This window comes from Stegostoma tigrinum, chromosome 25 (assembly GCF_030684315.1).
Source record: "Stegostoma tigrinum isolate sSteTig4 chromosome 25, sSteTig4.hap1, whole genome shotgun sequence".
Lineage (NCBI taxonomy): Eukaryota > Metazoa > Chordata > Chondrichthyes > Orectolobiformes > Stegostomatidae > Stegostoma > Stegostoma tigrinum.
Window position 1 is genome coordinate 10199005 of NC_081378.1, and position 19375 is coordinate 10218379.

Consider the following 19375-nt stretch of genomic DNA (forward strand, 5'->3'; position numbering starts at 1 on the left):
TATACATTTTTAAAAATGTACGAAATTCCCAACTTTACGTGATTTTCAAAGCCAGGTTGATCGAATGCACGGCCCAGGCTTCTGCACTTCACTACTTATTACAAGTATTTAGGCTGTAGCTATAGGTAAGCAGTCACCATCAGCATATAAACATTGCATAAAAATTAAAACTATCATCCCCTTAAACTCACACTCACACATAGTAAAGTTATGAATGAAGGAAAGCTGGAAAGCAGTTGAATGGTTCCTATTCACTGGTTGCTGAGGTAATTCTTATGCTGTTCAGTACAGTTGCTTCTCAGTTATTTTTCACTGAATGCTTCCACTTGTTTGCAAGAAACACAAGATAGCTGGTTAACTTTACAAGAGCTCTCTAATTTATCAGTTATATTTTAAAACAACTCAAGGTAAGAGGAATTCTTCATGTTTAAAATGTGCTTCCACTGCAGAGAACAGAGAGACAACTCCTGAGCAGGTATAGATCAAAACATTTCTCTTTATACCCTGTTCCCAACTCAAGCTAGTCAGACTACTGACAACTAATCACATGGTTGTTGGCATCAATAGATGATTACAAAGATATCAACATCTGTATGCAGAAGCCCTCAGCTCAATTAATCCGCAACCATTTCAGTTACTAAATAAGAAGCAAAAGAACTGCAGATGCTGTAAATCAGAAACAAAAATAAAAATTGTTGGAAAAGCCCAGCAGATCTGGCAGCATCTGTGGAGAGAGATTAGAGTTAATGTTTCGGCTCAAGTGACTCAGGCCAAAGCATTAACTCTGATTTTTCTCCACGGATGCTGCCAGACCTGCTGGGCTTTTATTTCTATTTTTGTTTCAATTACTACTTATTGAAACAGCTATTTCCATGATGCTTGCCATAAGTATCAGTTCACTTGCTTTTCAAAACATGCACCAATTTTTTTTTGAGAAAAAGATTTTGAAACAAAGTCTCTCTCATTTCAGTACACAATTTTAGAAGATACAAATATAAAAAGAGATAGTTTTTACAGCAGAGAGCATTACATCCTGGCCATTTTGTTCTGACTTTCCAAGAACCACAGGAATTCTATCAATTCATACTACAATGTTTTTACTGTAATTTCTTTTGTATCATTGTAATGGTTTTAATTATTCCAAGAATACAAACTAGTAGGCACAAACACTGGTTTTGAGAATATAAAATGAGATTAGTGGTAATGCCTGAAATAATCTTAACTGAAATACACCACAGAAAGATAAGATAGCTGCAGCTAAAAAGCATCCTAATAGGTTTGAATTCATTCGGAAAGACCCTGTAACATCCACACATCGCAACAAATTGTCCCTTAAATTAATCCAGTGTTTCGTCTCTTATCCTGGAGTATTAATAGGACATTGAAGGTCATTAATTGATTAGCTACAAAGAAAGGCTAGCTCAAAAACAAAGAAATAATTCAAAATGTCAAGGATGCTAGATGTTAGTGGATAGGAGGTAGGTCATGTTATGTATCTGTGTAACCATCAGCAGTCACCTCCTTTCAAATGGCAAGGGAGGCCTTTCTCCAATCTTCAGTCCTCTGATGTTAGCAGTCAATCCGAGGCCACAATGCGTCAAGTGGTCAGAATAATCTTCTACCATCTGCTGACAGTTGAGTATAATCAGATAGGTCAGTAATTGATTGGATTGAAATTGCCTTTCTTTCTCTGGGCAAACATTGACACTTTTCAACTATCACAGGTATTTACCAGAAAAAGGCAACATTAGGCATTCATTCTAGACTGAGTGAAGTGATTGAAAACCCTGATTGAGAAGAAGACCAAAGATCTGCACTCATACCACTCCCACTGAACAGTGGTGACGAATTAAACAAATTAAAAAAAAAGGCTCCTCACCCTCAACAAGCTATAAAGTTTGAAATCATCTTCAACCAGAATTGCCAATGGATAATCCATCTCAATTACCTAAGGTTGTCAGCATAGCTCAGTTAGTGATCCTCTTGTCTTGGAGTTAGATGATTATGAGTTCAAGTCCCACTATAGCACTTAAACAGAAAAGCATAGGCTGATACGCCTGGGTAGTAACTGTGCTTTTAGATGTGCTGCCTTCTGGATAGTATGTTAAATCAAAGCCCAATCTGCCCTCTTAGGTGGTAAAGAAATACGTATCTTATTTACTGATACTTCGTTGAAGTCTAATCACCTGTGCTGTAGGAAACATGGCAACGACTAAATGCAGCAAATGTGAGAATGGCCAGATAATCTTCATTTGGAATTCTCCAGGTCATCATCTGGGACTTCACAGTGCACAAGTTATTTGCCTTGTTTTTTTTTGCATTCCAACAGTAACCATACCTGAAAAGTACTGTATTGACAGTAAAGTGCAACAGTCCCTGCAACTTTCTCCTTTAAATGTGTTCTTTGTCTCCTGTAAGAACACCTTTATGCCCTCATGCTGTAATGGAAAGTCAACTGAAGGCAATTTGAGTCTTCACAGAGCAAATGTCTGAACTTCCTGCATTTCTCATTCCATGGAACAAAACAAAGATACAACTCTACCATCATTCAAAGCAAGAGCCCTTTTTTTTCCCCCAGCACTTGTTATTCCCAAGCTAGGTAGCCCCATTACTGTGTTATGTTATTGGCTGCTCAGACTCTGGTGTCTCTGAGAAAATGTAAGATTTCTCCACTTATGTCTATATTGGATGAGGAAGCAAGAGCAGGTGATAGGGATTGGTGAAGAGAGACTTACTTGTTAATTTACTTTCTTTTAATATTTTCTGACCAGCCTGTTCAGAGACATTATTGCATAGCTCTGGAACAGGTGGGCCTTGAACCAAGGGCCTCCTGGCCTTGAGGTAGAGAACCTGTCAGGCTATTCATCATTGAGTGGGTGGCTCCAAGTTGGACCCGACCGCAGGAATTTGGGGAAGCCACATGCTTTTCATTGTGCAATTAACTCCAGACCAGCTGCTCTTCAACAATGAATGTAAACCATGGCAATGGTGAGAAATGCTAAACGATTGGCTGACTGAACCAGCCTCAGCATTAAATTAGGTAAGAGAGAGTTCCAGATTCGTACTCCCATGTGTGTGAAGAATTGATTCTTGATATCACCTTGAACCTTCCAGTTCTCATTTTCAGGTTATAACCCAGTGTCCTGGACTCCCCTGCTCCCATCAATTCCTTTAATCAATTCAAACGCTTCAACCCTCACTGAAAGGAATGCAAGACTAGTTCATGCAACCTGTCCCCATAATGTAAGCCTTTCAACCCCAGAATTGTTCTGAAATCACAAGGCATTTTTATAAATGAGCAATGTTAGGTTGTAGAGATTCAAATAAAATAGCACAGAGTTGTTCTGTCCTCGATAATTTTTGCCACATATAAACCTTATACCAGCAGTCAGTGGAGACTAACCAGGAGTGAGAACATTCTATTTCTGTCTTGTCTCCTCTCCTCTCTGAAAGAGCCTTGCCGTGACACAGTTCCACCTTGGTCAGTAACCCTTCTGTGTCCTGCATTTCTTCTTGCATAAGGTGACTGAGTTACCTGAAGATATTGAGGCATTATTGTCCTGTAAACAGAACCTGGAAGCTTCTCTCAATCTTTTCCTCTCATTGGACTAAGAGTACACATCTAATGTGGAGATCAGCCAGCTTTGTGTGGCTCCAATTCATAAAATGAGGCACTAGGTGCACAGAGCTAGTTTCTAACTTACCCCTCTTGTGCTCCCTACTGTCTCATCAAGCTGCTGTTTGTAACTGGGACACCATTCCATCAACACCCACACCTTTCTCAAGCCTTGCATCTGAGTGAATGTCAGTATGTTACTCGGTGATATCTGAACCACATCCTGACACCAGACAACACCCACATTTACCAGCAAAAGCAGCAAGCAGAAAAGCAAGTTTTATTTTCCATCTTTTAGCTCGAGAATGCTAAAATCACTAGGTGTTTACATCCACGGACAGAATAATTCTTCCAGATTTTGATGCTGATTTCTGTGCTGCATTCCTCCATTTTTGTCCATCTATTGTCTGAAGCCTTTATGTTCAGTAACAGAGAAGAGCTATAAGCATTCAAATCTTTTGTTTACAAACATTAATAAATATAAAAGTTTTATTAGGATGTGTTGCTAAGAGAGGCACAAATATACTTGATTGCTGAAAAGGCTTTGGGATGCTCTGAGGTCATAAAAAATGCTGTAAAACGCGAGGTTTTCTTTAACGCTTTAACTTTTTTGCATCAAATTCAAAAGGTTAGCCCCCTCCGGAGATTTGGTGGCATGTAGTTTTGGTCAATACTCCAGTCTGAGTTACTGAGGGAGTGCTGTGCTGTCAACACTTAGTTAAAGAGCTCTTAAAGATAGTGGAATCAAGGGTTATGGGGATAAGGCAGGAACAGGACACTGATTGTGGGTGATCAGCCATGATCATAATGAATGGTGGTGCTGGCTCGAAGGGCCAAATGGCCTACTCCAGCACCTATTGTTTATTGTCTATTGTCAGTGGGGCCACCATCCAGAAGGGATGCTAACCAATGGTCCATGTGCCTGCTCCTGTAGTTCACAAGAAAAGTTGAAGATTTCAGACCCTTGTTGAGAATGAACAACGCCGTTCTTCCAGTATGACAATCTTTCAGCACCCCCTCAACCAAAATCACCCCATTTTGATTAACTGATCATTCATTTGACTAGTCCTTGTGGTATATCGTTGTATGGACAGTCCACATAGCTATTATTGCAATCCAGAATACGGCTATAACACAGGTTTCGTTAACACGAATTGGCTGTAATGTGAATGATGAATAGTGGATGCTGTTTCGATAATGCAAGCTTCCTACTGTACAGTGTAGCGATTTCCCTATAATGCAATTTTCTACAGCCATCAACGTAGATTTTCGATTATATCGAGGTCAAACAAGAACGCAATTATCGCGTTATAGGAGAAATACCAGTGGTTTATTGAAAGTGAAACAGTTTAAGATGTGAGTGTGTACAGTGCTCTGTAACGGTAAGACTTAGAGGCAGTATAGTCTTCCTTGATATTGAGGTCGGTAACTCTATTGTGGCACCAGAAACCACAATCCTGAAGCTTCTCTCAAATTTGGTTTTGAGTTTCATCTCAATAATTCTAGCAAACAATTTCCATAGAACCATAGCGAATATCTCCTCCCAGTTCTTTACATATGGAATCCCAGCTCCAAGCCCAGATTCTGTTTCCAATCAATCATCTGTGATTATCATCCTTATTGCCGAGTGACCCTGACACCAAGTTTAGATCCGGGGTAAAGTGAAAAACCCCTGGGATGTTTGAAAAATAAACAAACTGAGGAAAATATGGACAGCTAGTCCTCATCATCAGATGCAAAGTCAAAGAAAAGAGAAATGATTCACACGTCAAGCAATTTAGAACTATTTATCACTGTTCAGATCCCCTCAACATGAACATGTTCCACATCATTACAAACACTTGTCATCAAAATCTCCATGTAATACATCAATTCAATGGCAATAATGTACTATTTATTATTCTGCACAGTATGCTTTATATATCCGCTCTTCCTTCTCTAAGATCTAATCAAAACTTAAAATAAACATTAAGAATTAACCCTTTCACAACTGAAGAATAGTTGTAACAAAAACAAAAGTTGCTAAAAATGCTCAGCAGGTCTGGCAGCAACTGTGAAGAGAAATCAGAGTTAACATTTTGGGTCCAGTGACCCTTTCTCAGAACATGTCTTTTGATTTTTATGAACAATAGCTATTTTCTTTTTTGCAGAACCGTAGAGACTTTTGAGGGATGCTGGCGAAGCCCTGGTGCTCTTATTTTCATCTCTCCACTACAAATGACCAACAACTTGCATTAATGCGACTCCTTTAGCATCACAAAATATTCTGATGTGTTGCAGAGGCGCATCATCCAGCAAAACCTGACATCAAGTTACATAAAGCGTTCCTAACGCAGATGGAGAAAGGTTTGGTCAATGAGCTAGGTTTTCAGGAAAGTCTTACAGGAGGAAAGAGAGGTAGAGAGATTTACAAATGGAATAGGACCCTGGCAATTAAGCGCACAGCTTCCGATGTTGGACTGCTTAAAATTTGGGATTTTCAAACGGCCAAAACTGAAGTAGTGCATCTCTCCCAGAGGGTTGTTTTGGTGAGGTACAGACATAGGGAGAACCAATGCCCTGAATGGATTTGAAAAAAAGGATGAGACTTTTAAAATCAAATGGGAGCCAATAGAGGTCAGCAAGCACAGGGTCTGGATGGAAAGAACTTGATGCGAATTAGGCATCAGGAGTCAACAGAGTTTTGGATGGCCTGTAGTTTAGGTAACACAGAAAATAGATGGCTCATCAGAATTCCGTTGAAATACTCAAGTCTAGAAACCAACTGGATGCAGTTTTCAGAGAAGCTGAGGCAGAGAAGGATTCAGAAGATATTCCACAGGTGAATACAGGCAATCTTAGTGCTAGCAATGGTGGGTCAGTTAGCTCCATTGGCTGGTTTGCAATGCAGGGGTACACCAACAACATGAGTTCAATTCCCACACTTCGATGAGGTTACTGTGAAGGTCCTGACTTCTCACTGTCTTCCCTAGCCTGAGGCATGATGACCCTCAAGCTAGGCTCAATAACAGTTGTCGCTGTCTCATGAGACAGCAGCCCTTTGGCACGATGGTAACTTTACCCTGATTTTAACAAGTCCTCCTTACTTTTATATTCCATTGCCTTTGAAATTAAGGTTCACATTCCATTTGACTTCACGGTTCCCTCCTGAATTTGGATGCTAGATTTTTTTTGATTCATCGCCAAGGACTCCCAAATTCCATATTGAAGTTTCTGCTCAACCCGAGCTGGGAATGTCGGACACAATGAGTGATAATTTTCAAACAGTTGGGCCATGGTAAGATATTGTTGGGTGGTACCAGCATCTTTGAGAATATTGTCAGGATTTGCTGTCTCCTCCATGTTGCTTTATCATATACTTTGTCTTTTCGTGAGCACTCTCTAAAGTTTCTGCTCTGATTCGAGTACTAAGTCGGGCTCAAGCTGGCATGAAAACACGCTCAGAACTTCCACTTCATTACTCGAGAGTTTGAATCTGCCTCAGGAGTTGCTGCCTGATGGACAAAACCCAATTTGCTACTACTGAAAAGTCTATGAATGTTTTTACCTCGCTTGTTGCATGTGACATTAGAGCAAGGTCTGTTTCTCAGGGGGCTGAGAGCACTGTCTCTGCTCACAAAAATCTGTCTTCAAAGATTTTTCTCCCCCACTTTTCAGGCTCCAGCTATTTATTTCCATTCTAACTCATCCTTGCCCCCTCCCCACCACACTAGAACCAAATGGCGGTTAAGCTTTCAGTAGAACCTGTCACCTCATCTCAGTTGGTCAAAACATCCTGTTGTGGAGAGGTGTGGGTGGTCAGCTGTGATCCCTGTCCCAATCTCTATTGGGCATGCTCTGCTGGAAAGCGTCCATCTGACGGGAACAGAATACATGGCATTCATTAGCAAATCTTGGCTCAAAAGGTGTGCTACTGATGCCTGGCCTCCAAAATGTGGCACAGCAATAGTGTCCCAACCTCCGAGCTGTGTGACCCAAGTTCAAGTCCCACCTGCTCCAGAAGTATGTAAGAACATCTCTGAACAGGCAGATAAAAATATCTAGATAGGACAGGCTATAGGCTGGGAGAACACATTATTTTGAGCTGATGTGGTAGTAGTGTCCTTATCTTTGAACTTAGAGGCCATTATTCAAGTTTCACCTTCCCCAAGGTTGATTCGTAACATCGCTAAAAAAGTTGATTAGATATATTTACAACTGCATCATAACAACATATTTAGAGTCATAAAATTATAGATTATGGAAATAGGCCCTTCGGCCGATGCCGACCTGTTATCCTAAATTGACCTAATACCATTTGCCAGCATTTGGCCCATATCCCTCTAAACCCTTTCTATTCATATTTCCATCCAGATGCTTCCTAACTGTTGTAATTGTACCAGCCTCCACCACTTCCTCTGGCAGCTCGTTCCATACACACACCACCCTTCGTGTTAAAAAATGACCTCTCAGGTGCCTTTTAAACATTTTCCCTTCTCTGCTTAAACCCTCCAGTTTAGGATTCTCTGCTCTGGGAAATGATCTTGACTATTGACCCTATCCATGCCCCTCATGATTTCATAAATCTGTCTAAGATTACCCCTCAGCTGCTGACAATCCAAGGAAACTAGCCCCAGCCTTTTCAGCGTCTCCCTACAGCTCAGACCCTCCTATTCTGGCAACAGCCTTGTAGATCTTTTCTGAACCCTTTCAAGTTTAACGATATCTTTCCTATAGCAGGGAGACTAGAGCTGAACGTAGCACTCAAAGTATTCTCACCAATATCTTGTGCAGCCGCAACACGACATCCCAACTCCGATACTCAATGAACTGACCTGCTTATTTGTCACTGAAAAAAAGAGACAGCTTTGTTGTCTTGTGTTCACCAGTGCAAATACAAGAATGCCAAATTTCAAACAATGACCACAATGAGTTTTAGAAGAGATAAATGAAACTGGTTGGTTGGCACTTTGCCTCCAATTGGTGGAGGTGTTGCTGTGGAGAATGCAGTGGGAAACTGTGGGAACTAATGTCTTTATATTTGCTGGGAGTGACATTCTTTCATAAAAAAGGACCCATTCCCTCCACAAAAAAAACTGTATTATGTTGAGCCAAGTTTGCAATGACTAGGATCAAGCTTTGAAGCTTATTTTTCCTATTGATTAGATGAGAAATTGCCATAGGAGAACAGAGTCAAATTTGTCCACCAATAGGCAGGGGTTTTTTTTGCCAAGGATTATAAACTGTTATGATCACATGAAACTTTTCGATCTAGCATATCTCATGAGGAATGTAAAATGCAAATTTCAGTCACATGTCGCTTATTTCAGCAACATTGGTGTTCTGTATGACCAAGGATCCCCTATTTGTATAGCAGCTTTAATATAACATAATACCCCAAGGTTCTTCACAGCAGTATTGATTTAAAGAAAAGCTATGAAACTGAGCCACATCAGGAAGCATGAGATCAGTTGATCAAAATCTTGGCCGAAGAAGTAAGTTTTAAAGAATTGTCAAAGGGGATAAACAAGGCACAGAGATCTAAGGAGAGTAATCCAGAGTCGAAGGGTCATGTAGCAGTAGGATGGCGTAGTGATTAAAAAGCTGAGTTTGAAGAGCACAGGTACCTTGGAGGACCTTTGTATGAGGTCACAGAGGGATTTGTAAGCAAGGATGCAAATGTTCAAATTAAGAATTTTGAAAAATGCAGCGTGAACTTCCTCTTTGGGAGAGCACCGGAAAGAGAGATGGCGGGAGCTTATCAACTCCCTATCAGCAATGATTGGCAGGAAACCCCAGCAGACAACCTGAACGCCTTTATTTGTGAAGCAGGCCTGTGATTTAGCCTTCATAGGCATCTTGTTTAATTCTGGCTCCTCTCTGCATTGGGTTCCCTCTAGGAATCTATTGTCCATTGAGAATATTCTTTCACCTGAGACAGCCTGAAATACAAATATTTCTCCATGCACCTTAACACTTAGGCTTGTGTGGAGCATTAATAACAGCACAGATCCATTGGGCTGAAAGGCCCCTTAACATACTATAAAGTCTAGAGATTGTTTAGTGTAAATGGCGGTCCCTTTACACTGCAGTTAAAGAAGAGAGAGAGGATTTGCATTTCTCTAGCACCCAGTCACATCCACTGAAGCACTCCACATACAATTAATTCACTTGATACACACTCATTGTCATCAATATTAATGGCCGGCATTTTTGTGACACCCAAGTGGCAAGAAATGAATAACAAATTAATCTTGTCTTTAAAGACTGAGCATGCATAGCACTGAAGGAAGTTAAACTCTGCCTGAGATGTGTTTTTGTGGGATGGAAGCGTTGGAAAAGTCATGTCCTGCCATCTTGGGTCTAGCATTGAGTCAGTCCCTCTATATAAGCCAGTGCTGTGACAATGGGCAGTACCTGAGCAACACAGCAAGTGTATGGGTGCAGCTGGCATGAAATTCAGGTCAGTATAAACTGTAAAATTCCGCGCCACATCACCCATGGAACCACTATCAATTGCTCTTTGATGTGAAACTGTCATTCAAGCTTCTCTAGCATCTCCACCCCTGGGTGGGGTGTCTTGCTGCATATGAGGATTCTGGCTGGGAAATGATAAAACTCACAGCAGCCGCATCTGAATGTCAGACAGTTCTTCTGCATGAGTCCATGGTGATGTGTTTGGGACATAACTGTGGCAGTGCTCAGACCTAACCGCACTCAGCTATACACAGTCGTCAGAATGTGGAACAACCTACAGATACCACAACTTCTTACTTTAAGGCACTGAGGAGTTCAGAAAGGACTTTCTGATGCATCCCGATGATATCCATTTGAAACAAAACCATAGAAAGGACTGACATATCCCTCCCTACCTCCCCACCTGTACTCTCCTATCCACCTGTCTTCTCTTCTATCCATCTTCGGTCCACCTCCCCCTCTCTCCCTATTTATTTCGGAATCCCCTCCCCAACCCCCTTTTCTGATGAAGGGCCTGGGCCCAAAACGTCAGCTTTTGTGCTCCTGAGATGCTGCTGAGCCTGTTGTGTTCATCCAGCTCCACACTTTGTTATCACGGATTCTCCAGCATCTGCAGTTCCCATTATCTCTGATCACACTCTTAACATAGAAAGGTGCTCATTTTTATAGTGCCTGTCATAACCTCAAAGTTAGCATTGCACTTTGCAGCAAATTGAATGAATGTATCCCTACAGTGTGGAAACAGGCCCAACAAGTCCACACTGACCCTCCGAGCATCCCACTCAGACCCATCCCCCTATAACCCACCTATACATCCCTGAATGCTACGGGCAATTTAGCATGGCCAACCCACCTAACCTGCACATCTTTTGACAGTAAGAGGAAACCGGAGCACCTGGAGGAAACCCACACAGACACAGAATTGAATCTGCATCAGTGAGGCAGCAGTGCTAACCACTAAGCCACCGTGCTGCCCCTGAAGTATTTTTGACATGTAGTCACTGCTTTAATGTTTGTGCAAGATCCCATAAATGGAAGTGTAGCAGTGAGCAGAGAATCTGTTCTTACTGATTATGTTAATTGAGCGGCAGCTACTGTCTCAGGAGACCTGGGAGGACTGAGTGCCACAGATTCATCTCCCTTTGAGAGAAGTATTTCCTTGTCATCTCTGTTTTACATTTGCTGCCCATATGCTGAAACTATCACCTCTTGTACTAGATTGCCAGAGTGAGGGAATATCTGCTCTGTGTCTAATTTGTTAGTTTCCTTTAGCATGTGCCTCCATTAGATCTCCTCACATTTTTCTTACCTTCCCTTGAGCATCAGCCTAGATTTTATGCTCATGTCTTTGTTTTGAGCCTTGAACTGACACAGCAGTGAGGGTCCTAATGACTAAGCTAGAGCCAGCGCAACTTGACCGAGACGCATTGTGTTTCTGGACGTGTGGGAAACACCTTTCACCACTGATACATTTAGCCAGTGCAATCGAGGAGACAGCACAGGAAGCAGATAATGACCATGTATGTTGACATGTCTCTGAGATCCAGAGATCACATTGTTTGCATTGGAGGTGCCCTCAGTGTTGGAGGACCTTCCCATCTGAGGCCAACATCCAAGGTGGCATGGTGGCTCAGTGGTTAGCACTGCAGCCTCACAGCGCCAGGTACCTGGGTTCGATTCCAGCCTCAGGTGACTGTCTGTGTGGAGTTTGCACATTCTCCCCGTGTCTGCATGGGATTGCTCCGGTTTCCGCCCACAGTCCAAAGATGTGCAGGCTAAGTGAATTGGCCATGCTAAATTGCCTATTGTGTTTAGGGGTGTGTGGGTTATAGGGGGATGGTTCTGGTTGGGATGCTCCAAGGGTCAGTGTGGACTTGTTGGGCCGAAGGGCCTGTTTCCACACTGTAGGGAATCTAATCTAAAAATCCACCTTGTTTCTTTTTGTATGAGGAAGTGATTCTTGAACAGCCTAGCTTCAATCTTGGGGATAGTAGTAACTGCCGATGCTGGAGTCTCAGATAACAAGGTGCGGAGCTGGATGAGCACAGCAAGCCTGGCAGCATCAGAAGAGCAGGAAGGCTGAAATTTCAGGTCTGGAAGCGAAACGTCAGCTTTCCTGCTCCTGTGATGCTGCCTGGCTTGCTGTGCTCATCCAGCTCCACACCTTGTTAGCTCTAATCTTGCTGTTGCCTCTTGTTTACTCATTAGACACATGGTGAAAGGATTTGAATCAGTTTCTGGCCGGCTTGCTTGCCTAATGCATCCGTTGTCTCCTGGGTGACAGGTGGACTCTGTTCTTTTAGCAATCCAAGCTCCCACCACCACCTTCAAGTTGCCCTCCAAGCCACACACCATCCTGACCTAGAAATATATCGCCGTTCCCTTACCATCACTGGGTCAAAATCCTGGAATTCCCTCCGTAAGGGCATTGTGGGTCAACCCACAGCAGGAGGGCTGCAGCTCACCACCACCTTCTCAAGGACAACTAGGGATGGGCAAGAAATGCTGGCCCAGCCAGCGATGCCCACATCCCACAAAATGAATAAATAAAATATGCTTGAGTTAAGAGAAACATCTGCATTCATTCCGCTTTATGTTCCTGTCCACCTGTTCCAAAAAAGGCTGGCACATGCTGAATTTTTCTTTCATGATGGACTTCCCTTACTTTTCTTCAGTGTCCACTCTCCAATCCTGTATCTATACAGTGAATACAGCTGGATGAACACAGCAGGCCAAGCAGCATCATAGGAGCAGGAAGGCTGACGTTTTGGGCCTAGTTCCTGCTCCTATGATGCTGCTTGGCCTGCTGTCTTCATCCAGCTCTACACCATGTTATCTCGGATTCTCCAGCATCTGCAGTTCCCATTATCAGGTGAGAATTGGGTCTCACTTGCACTTCCTTTCACATTCAAATAGCCTCTGGACACTCACTGTATACAGACAGTAGGAACTGCAGATGCTGGAGAATCCAAGATAATAAAGTGTGAAGCCGGATGAACACTCGGTTCACAATAAACAACTGCACCTCCCAGTCGTGAACCATTTCAACTCCCCCTCTTTAGATGACATGTCCATCATGGGCCTCCTGCAGTGCCACAATGATGCCACCCGAAGGTTGCAGGAACAGCAACTCATATTCCGCTTGGGAACCCTGCTGCCCAATGGTATCAATGTGGACTTCACCAGCTTCAAAATCTCCCCGTCCCCCACCGCATCCCAAAACCAGCCCAGCACTTCCCCTCCCCCCACTGCATCCCAAAACCAGCCCAGCCTGTCTCTACCTCCCTAACCTGTTCTTCCTCTCACCCATCCCTTCCTCCCACCCCAAGCCGCACCTCCATTTCCTACCTACTAACCTCATCCCACCTCCTTGACCTGTCCATCTTCCCTGGACTGACCTATCCCCTCCCTACCTCCCCACCTATACTCTCCTCTCCACCTGTCTTCTTTTCTCTCCATCTTTGGTCCGCCTCCCCCTCTCTCCCTATTTATTCCAGAACCCTGTCCCCATCCCCCTCTCCGATGAAGGGTCTAGGGCCGAAACGTCAGCTTTTGTGCTCCTGAGATGCTGCTTGGCCTGCTGTGTTCATCCAGCCTCACATTTTATTATCTAGTTATTGGTGTGCGCAAGCTGTCAGACAGGTGAGAATTGGGGTAATAAAGTGCACCCCCAGCTACCTACTAACCTCATCCCACCTCCTTGACCTGTCCGTCTTCCCTGGACTGACCTATCCCCTCCCTACCTCCCCACCTACACTCTCTCCACCTATCTTCTTTACTCTCCATCTTCGGTCCGCCTCCCCCCTCTCCCTATTTATTCCAGAACCCTCACCCCATCCCCCTCTCTGATGAAGGGTCTAGGCCCGAAACGTCAGCTTTTGTGCTCCTGAGATGCTGCTTGGCCTGCTGTGTTCATCCAGCCTCACACTTTATTATCTTGGATTCTCCAGCATCTGCAGTTCCCATTATCACTCCACACCAATAACTGTTGCCTTAAGTTGCTGCCTTGAGCAAGAGAAAACACAACAAATCCAGTTGGTGAAACAAAAGCAAGGGAGACACGTAGAAAAGTGAGAGAAGAAAGAATGCATTAATGTCACTCGAGCCTCTTCTACATTGTGTATGCAGAGGCTTGCTCTTCTCATAGCCAGCTCTATGTAAGTGGAGGCTTCAGTTATGCAGCTCACGACTGGAAATCCCACCCCTGGGATATGTCCAAGGTTGACATTATTGACAAGCAACTTCAGCTCAGCCATTGCAAGGTCAGCAAGCCTCAAACACTGAGATTTGATCTGTCTTCCATTTTATTGTCTGACTGATGGTGAGTGAGGTGTTGTAGTATGATTCTCTTTGTTAAAGACCCTGCTGTAAATGTGTACCATTATCACTTGCAGCCTCATGCACACATTTCACTCCAAGAACTAGAATCCTTTCAGTTTAATAGCATCCTTTTGGAGTTTGATGATTATGGCCTCGATGCCATGGTATTTCTTCTGCAGGAAGAACAGGGTTGAGGATTTGTGTAGTTATTTTCTTTGGCATTTGATGGGCAAGGCAACTTTATTTTTATTACAGCTTGACTCCAAGGAACAACCTATCTACAAGCACAGAATTTTAAACATTTGCTTTTCCATTGGAACTGAGTGCCTTTGCCCTGTTTTGATGCAGAGATTGCCCTGGACTGAGTATTAAAAAACTCATTCATTGATACCTGGTGACCCTTCTGCCTGAGCTGTGGTTGCAAACTATCTAGGATTGTCCTGGGGTCCCCATGGGTTATGATGTGATTAGCTGTTGGTACAGCCTGGCTGTTGAAACATTACGTTTCAAATACAATAGGAGCAGAAAATGTAATGACACAAGTAGGCCATTCAGCCCATTGAAACAGCTCTGCCATTCAATGACATCATGGTTGATCTAATAGTCCTCATTCTACTTTCAAGGTCTACTTCACAGCATAAATCAATATTGATACTCTGGCGCAGTACTGAGGGGAGGGCTGTGCTGAAGGAGGTGCTGTGCTGTGAATGAGATTTTAAACTGACAACTGATCTGTTTGCTCGGGCGGATGTAAGAGTTCCCATGGCACTATAAGGAAGAGCGAGCGTGTTGTCCCTGATATCCTGGTCAGTACTTTACCTATCGGATCATCTGATTATCATTGCACTGTTGCTTGTGGGATCTTGCTGCGTGTAAATTGGCTGCTATGTTTCGTACATTCTGACAGTATAAAGGCCTTTAAGGCCTCCAGTGTGGTGGAAAACATGGTTGAAATGTAAGTCGCTTTTTGGGGAAACAGTGCGGAGAAACAGCTTGAGAGAAACAAGTGGTCACCTTTCTTTTTCTCTGTGAATAATTTTGTTCGTCAGTCATTAAATTAGTTACAGCCCAAGATGGGAATGTTGGGTTGAGCAGGAGACAGGCAGGGCAGTGGGGCTGGTGAGGATGGGGTTGGAGGCAGAAGGCAATACCATTAATTGCCCAGCAATGAACCTGTCCACAGTTGGTAACCAGTTGGTCCCCAACCATTTGGTGATGTGTTGAGTGTGGGCCTCCTTCAGCCCCCTCCTCGTGCTAACCCACACTTTCCCCTCAAAGTGAACACACTGCAGATTGATTCCACTGGCTGTAGTTTTTCCACTTCATGTAGAATGAGCTATTTGGCTGACAGCCCACAATCCAGGTTTGGCCTTTGCAAAGCTTTCTTGGCTCACAGTTTTGAATCTGCAGTGTAATAGCAAGGGGGAAGGACAGTGTTATTGCTGGCTGAAAATCATTTTCCAATTCCTCCCTTCTTCATGGGGCAGATAGTAAATGTGGGAATGAAGTGCCAAGAGTCTGTGTGATTTCAGGATAATAGACAGGATACCAAAGCAGCTTAGAGGGACTAGTTAGCTTTAATCAGCCACAAACATTGAAGATATTTTCTAATCAACCTGTTTGGAAATAATATGATAGACACATCTGGAGCAGGTAAGATTTGAATCCAGGCCTGTTATCCCAGAAGTAGGGGCACTACCATTACACCACAGGAGCCCCTTCTCCATAAATATTGAAGGCTTTTTTGTTAAGGGGCCACTTTGATTGCAGCTGGAGGGGGGGAGTGGAAGAGGACATTGACTGGCTTGGTGTATTCAGTAATGTGTAGGCTGCTTTCAGATGTGAGGAGAATGGCAAATATCAGTGTGGCAAAGTTTGATCTGCACCTGACCTGAAAGGTCCACAATTTGCCCAAAACCCAGAGATTGCTTCAACCCCTTGGAGGAAAGGACCCCAGTCAAAAACACTTGGAAGATCCTCCCGCAGGGGCAAAGGTTCATGTGAAGACCTCAGGAATCTCTCATCCCCGGCTAATTTATCCCGGCCCCGTACTCGTAGGCTGAGCAAAGGCTTCAGGTCTGTAGCTAGGCCTGGGCGCCTGAAGGCATGGTAAAGGTCGGCAAAAGGGAGGACTGGCAGCAGTGTCTGGAAGGACGTGGAATGGGGAGCAAGAGGTACAGAACTCGCGCACCCCTAGGCCCATGGCTCCAGCTCAGACGTGTCAGTCACAAGACAGCCAGCATTGGAAGTCTGTAACTGAGACCATGATCGAGATTCTAGAGCCTGTTCTCCAGGCTCTGGCTGATACCAAGCAGTGACTGGAGGAGCAGCAGGAGGAGGAACAACAAGAAGTAAGATGAACTCTATTGCAGTGAAACCTCGCATTATGTTCAGTGTTTCAAGATGGCACTGGAATGAGGCAACACTTTGTGTTTAACATGTGAAAAAAACACTTTTCACAGTATTTTTGTGTACGTGTGACAACAAAACTGATCACATACTCCAAGCTTAAGTCCAAACCCTTCAGACATGAGCTTTTATCTGAGTGGTTTGTGTTCCATGCAGGCAAGAGTGTTCTTAGCCTCAGATTCTGGGCGTAAATGAAAAGGGGCTAGTTTAACTGGAAGTCTGTCTAATTTGGTTTAGAAGCGTTTAGGGGTAGTCTACTATCTTCTGATCTGCAACTGGCTTTTAAAAATGCAATCTGCGAGGCCAAAGACTGTATTTAATTTAAACAGAAAGGACAAATCAAGAGAGAATTAAAGCCGAGCTTACTCAACATACCATGTCTAGGTAACAGCAGTGAATGGGATCATTTTGCCGCAGATTGAGGGTACTTTTTTTTCAGAAAGGGGCAATAACTAAAGGCAGCAAAGTGGCTGCAAGGATCTGGGGGCGGAGGGATGGTTCTGACAAGTGCTGATCAGCCGCAGGGAGTGGGACGAGCCTTTTGCTGGGGAAGGCTGCAGGCTTTAGGCACTTTGTGTGTGTGTGTCTCTCTCTCTCTGCATTTTACTGTTCCCTCTGGCTTGTTTACAATGGTTTCCGTCATCTCCGAGCTGGATCCGCTCGACAGTTGGAAAGTTCTGAGGTAGGCTCCAGAGTTTGTGTTTCGCAGCCGATCGTTTGTGTTGGAGAACCTTTCCGGCGGATCCCGTGTGCAGGAGAGCAATTCAATGTAGGGGGCTTTAGGCCAGAATCACAGTCCGTCCGTGTCTCTCCTCCGCTCGTTCTTTCTCGTGATCTCTCTCCTCTCTCTCTCGATCTTTTCCTCTGCCCATTTCTTTCCCTTTCTTGTTCTCCCTCTGTCTGTCTCGTTCTGTTCTTGGCTGTTTTTCTCTTAATCTCTCCCCCCGGCCCCATCTTCTTCCTCTCGTTCTGTCTCTCTCTCTAGTTCCCCTCCTCTCTGTGTATTTCTTTTCCCTTATTCTCCATTTCTCTCTCTCTCGTTCCCCTCCTCTATATTTCTTTTTCCTTTCTCTTATTGTTCGTCTCTCTCTCTCTCTCAAGTTCCTCTCTCTGTATTTCTTTTCCCTTATTCTCCATTTTTCTCTCTCCCTGGTTCCTCTCCTCTCTGTATTTCTTTTTCCTTTCTCTTAATGTCCGTCTCTCTCTCTCTCAAGTTCCTCTCCTCTCTATTTCTTTTTCCTTTCTCTCATTGTTCGTCTCTCTCTCGTTCCTTCCCTTTTCTTTCCCTCCCATTTCTTTCCCTCCCATCTCTTTCCCTCCCATCTCTTTCCCTCCCATCTCTTTCCCTCCCATCTCCCTCTATTCTTCTCTCTGAGTTCTCGTCCTCTTTAGTTCTTTTCTCTTTCTCTCGTTCTCCGTCTCTCGCTCTTTTGCTCCCCCCCCCCCCCCCGTCTTTTTGACTCGTGTTTCTTTCTCTGTTTTTGTTCACCCCCTTACGGCGAGAGGCTGCTTTCTCCATGTATTAAGATTCCCTGCAGCCGCGGGGCTTGGCTGACATTCAGAAGTGCTGGAGGGAATGTTTTTTTTTCTTTCTCATTTTTTTTAAAAAAATGAGACGCTGCTGGTTATCATTTTTTGAGAGCCCCGTTTGAAACCAACGCGTTTTTGTTTTGTTTCCAAAATGAACAAGTTTGGGGCGAGAGAGAGATTTGTAAATGGGCAGGCTGGTATATCTGTAACTTTTTGTCGGTCTGTGCAATTTGGGAGCATTTTCGGTATTGAGAGGGGACAGAGCCTCTCTCTCTCTCAGTGTGATGAATGAGGACATTCGGTTGTCTCCTTTCTCTCCCCTCCCCCCACCCCAACTGCTCTGAGCTTTATCTGTAAGCCTTTGGGTATATAGGGGAAAGGCAATTAATATGGAGAGGCAGGCAGAAATGGTGGGGAGGTTTTGTTTTGGGGGGAGGGGATGTGGGAGCGGCCTTTTTGTCTGAATTAAGTCTGTGGCCCTTTTTTTGTTGTCAGGAGCATTTGTGTTTCTTTAGCATTGGAGGCTTTCGCTGCTGTAGAAAGTAATTCTTCAGTGGGTTGGTACAGTTTGATTTTAAGATTTTCTCTATAAAACAGTAGTTCTGACCGGCTTATCATGGGAATAGGAGCTTATGGCATAGCTGTCAACATCAGGGCTAATCCACGCATGAGAGCTTTCCTACCTCAAATCCAGAGAGGGGAGAGTGAGGTGCTTGGTAAATGTGAAAGGACTGAATAGACCAGTCTTTTGTCCTATGATTACCTGTTCCTCCATCCTGACTTTCGCTCCTTTCCCACCCCATCCCCCCCCTTCACTCATTGAGGTACAGTTTCAGTGCTACACCCAAGCAGCCATTAATTTGTGGGACACTGCATTCATTTTTCCTGGGCCTATACGCCAACATAGCAGCCATTCTCCATACAACAAGGATCCTTAATGCATCCGGAATGCCAGCTGAACTGTTCATCCAGACACTGCTTTCTGAGAGGTATTGATCAGAATTCATAGAATGTGGAAACAGGCCATTTGGCCCATCAAATATG

The 19375-nt window shown here is 43.8% G+C and overlaps 1 protein-coding gene across 22 annotated transcripts in view; it reads left to right on the forward strand.

Moving 5' to 3' along the window:
• Window positions 1-19375, forward strand: part of celf2 (cugbp, Elav-like family member 2) — a 910164-nt gene that overhangs the window by 306535 nt on the left and 584254 nt on the right. For 6 of the 22 annotated variants that reach the window (XM_048554188.2, XM_048554194.2, XM_048554204.2 and 3 more), the window contains exon 1: window positions 17309-17483. The exons of 7 other annotated variants lie outside the window; for them this stretch is intronic. In XM_048554188.2, the coding sequence (XP_048410145.1) occupies window positions 17431-17483 (53 nt within the window). In that variant the 5' untranslated portion in view covers window positions 17309-17430. Of the gene's footprint in view, window positions 1-17306; window positions 17484-17515; window positions 17571-19298; window positions 19321-19375 lie in introns of those variants that run through there. 9 more of the 22 variants (XM_048554206.2, XM_048554193.2, XM_059654478.1 and 6 more) reach the window with 6 other exon arrangements.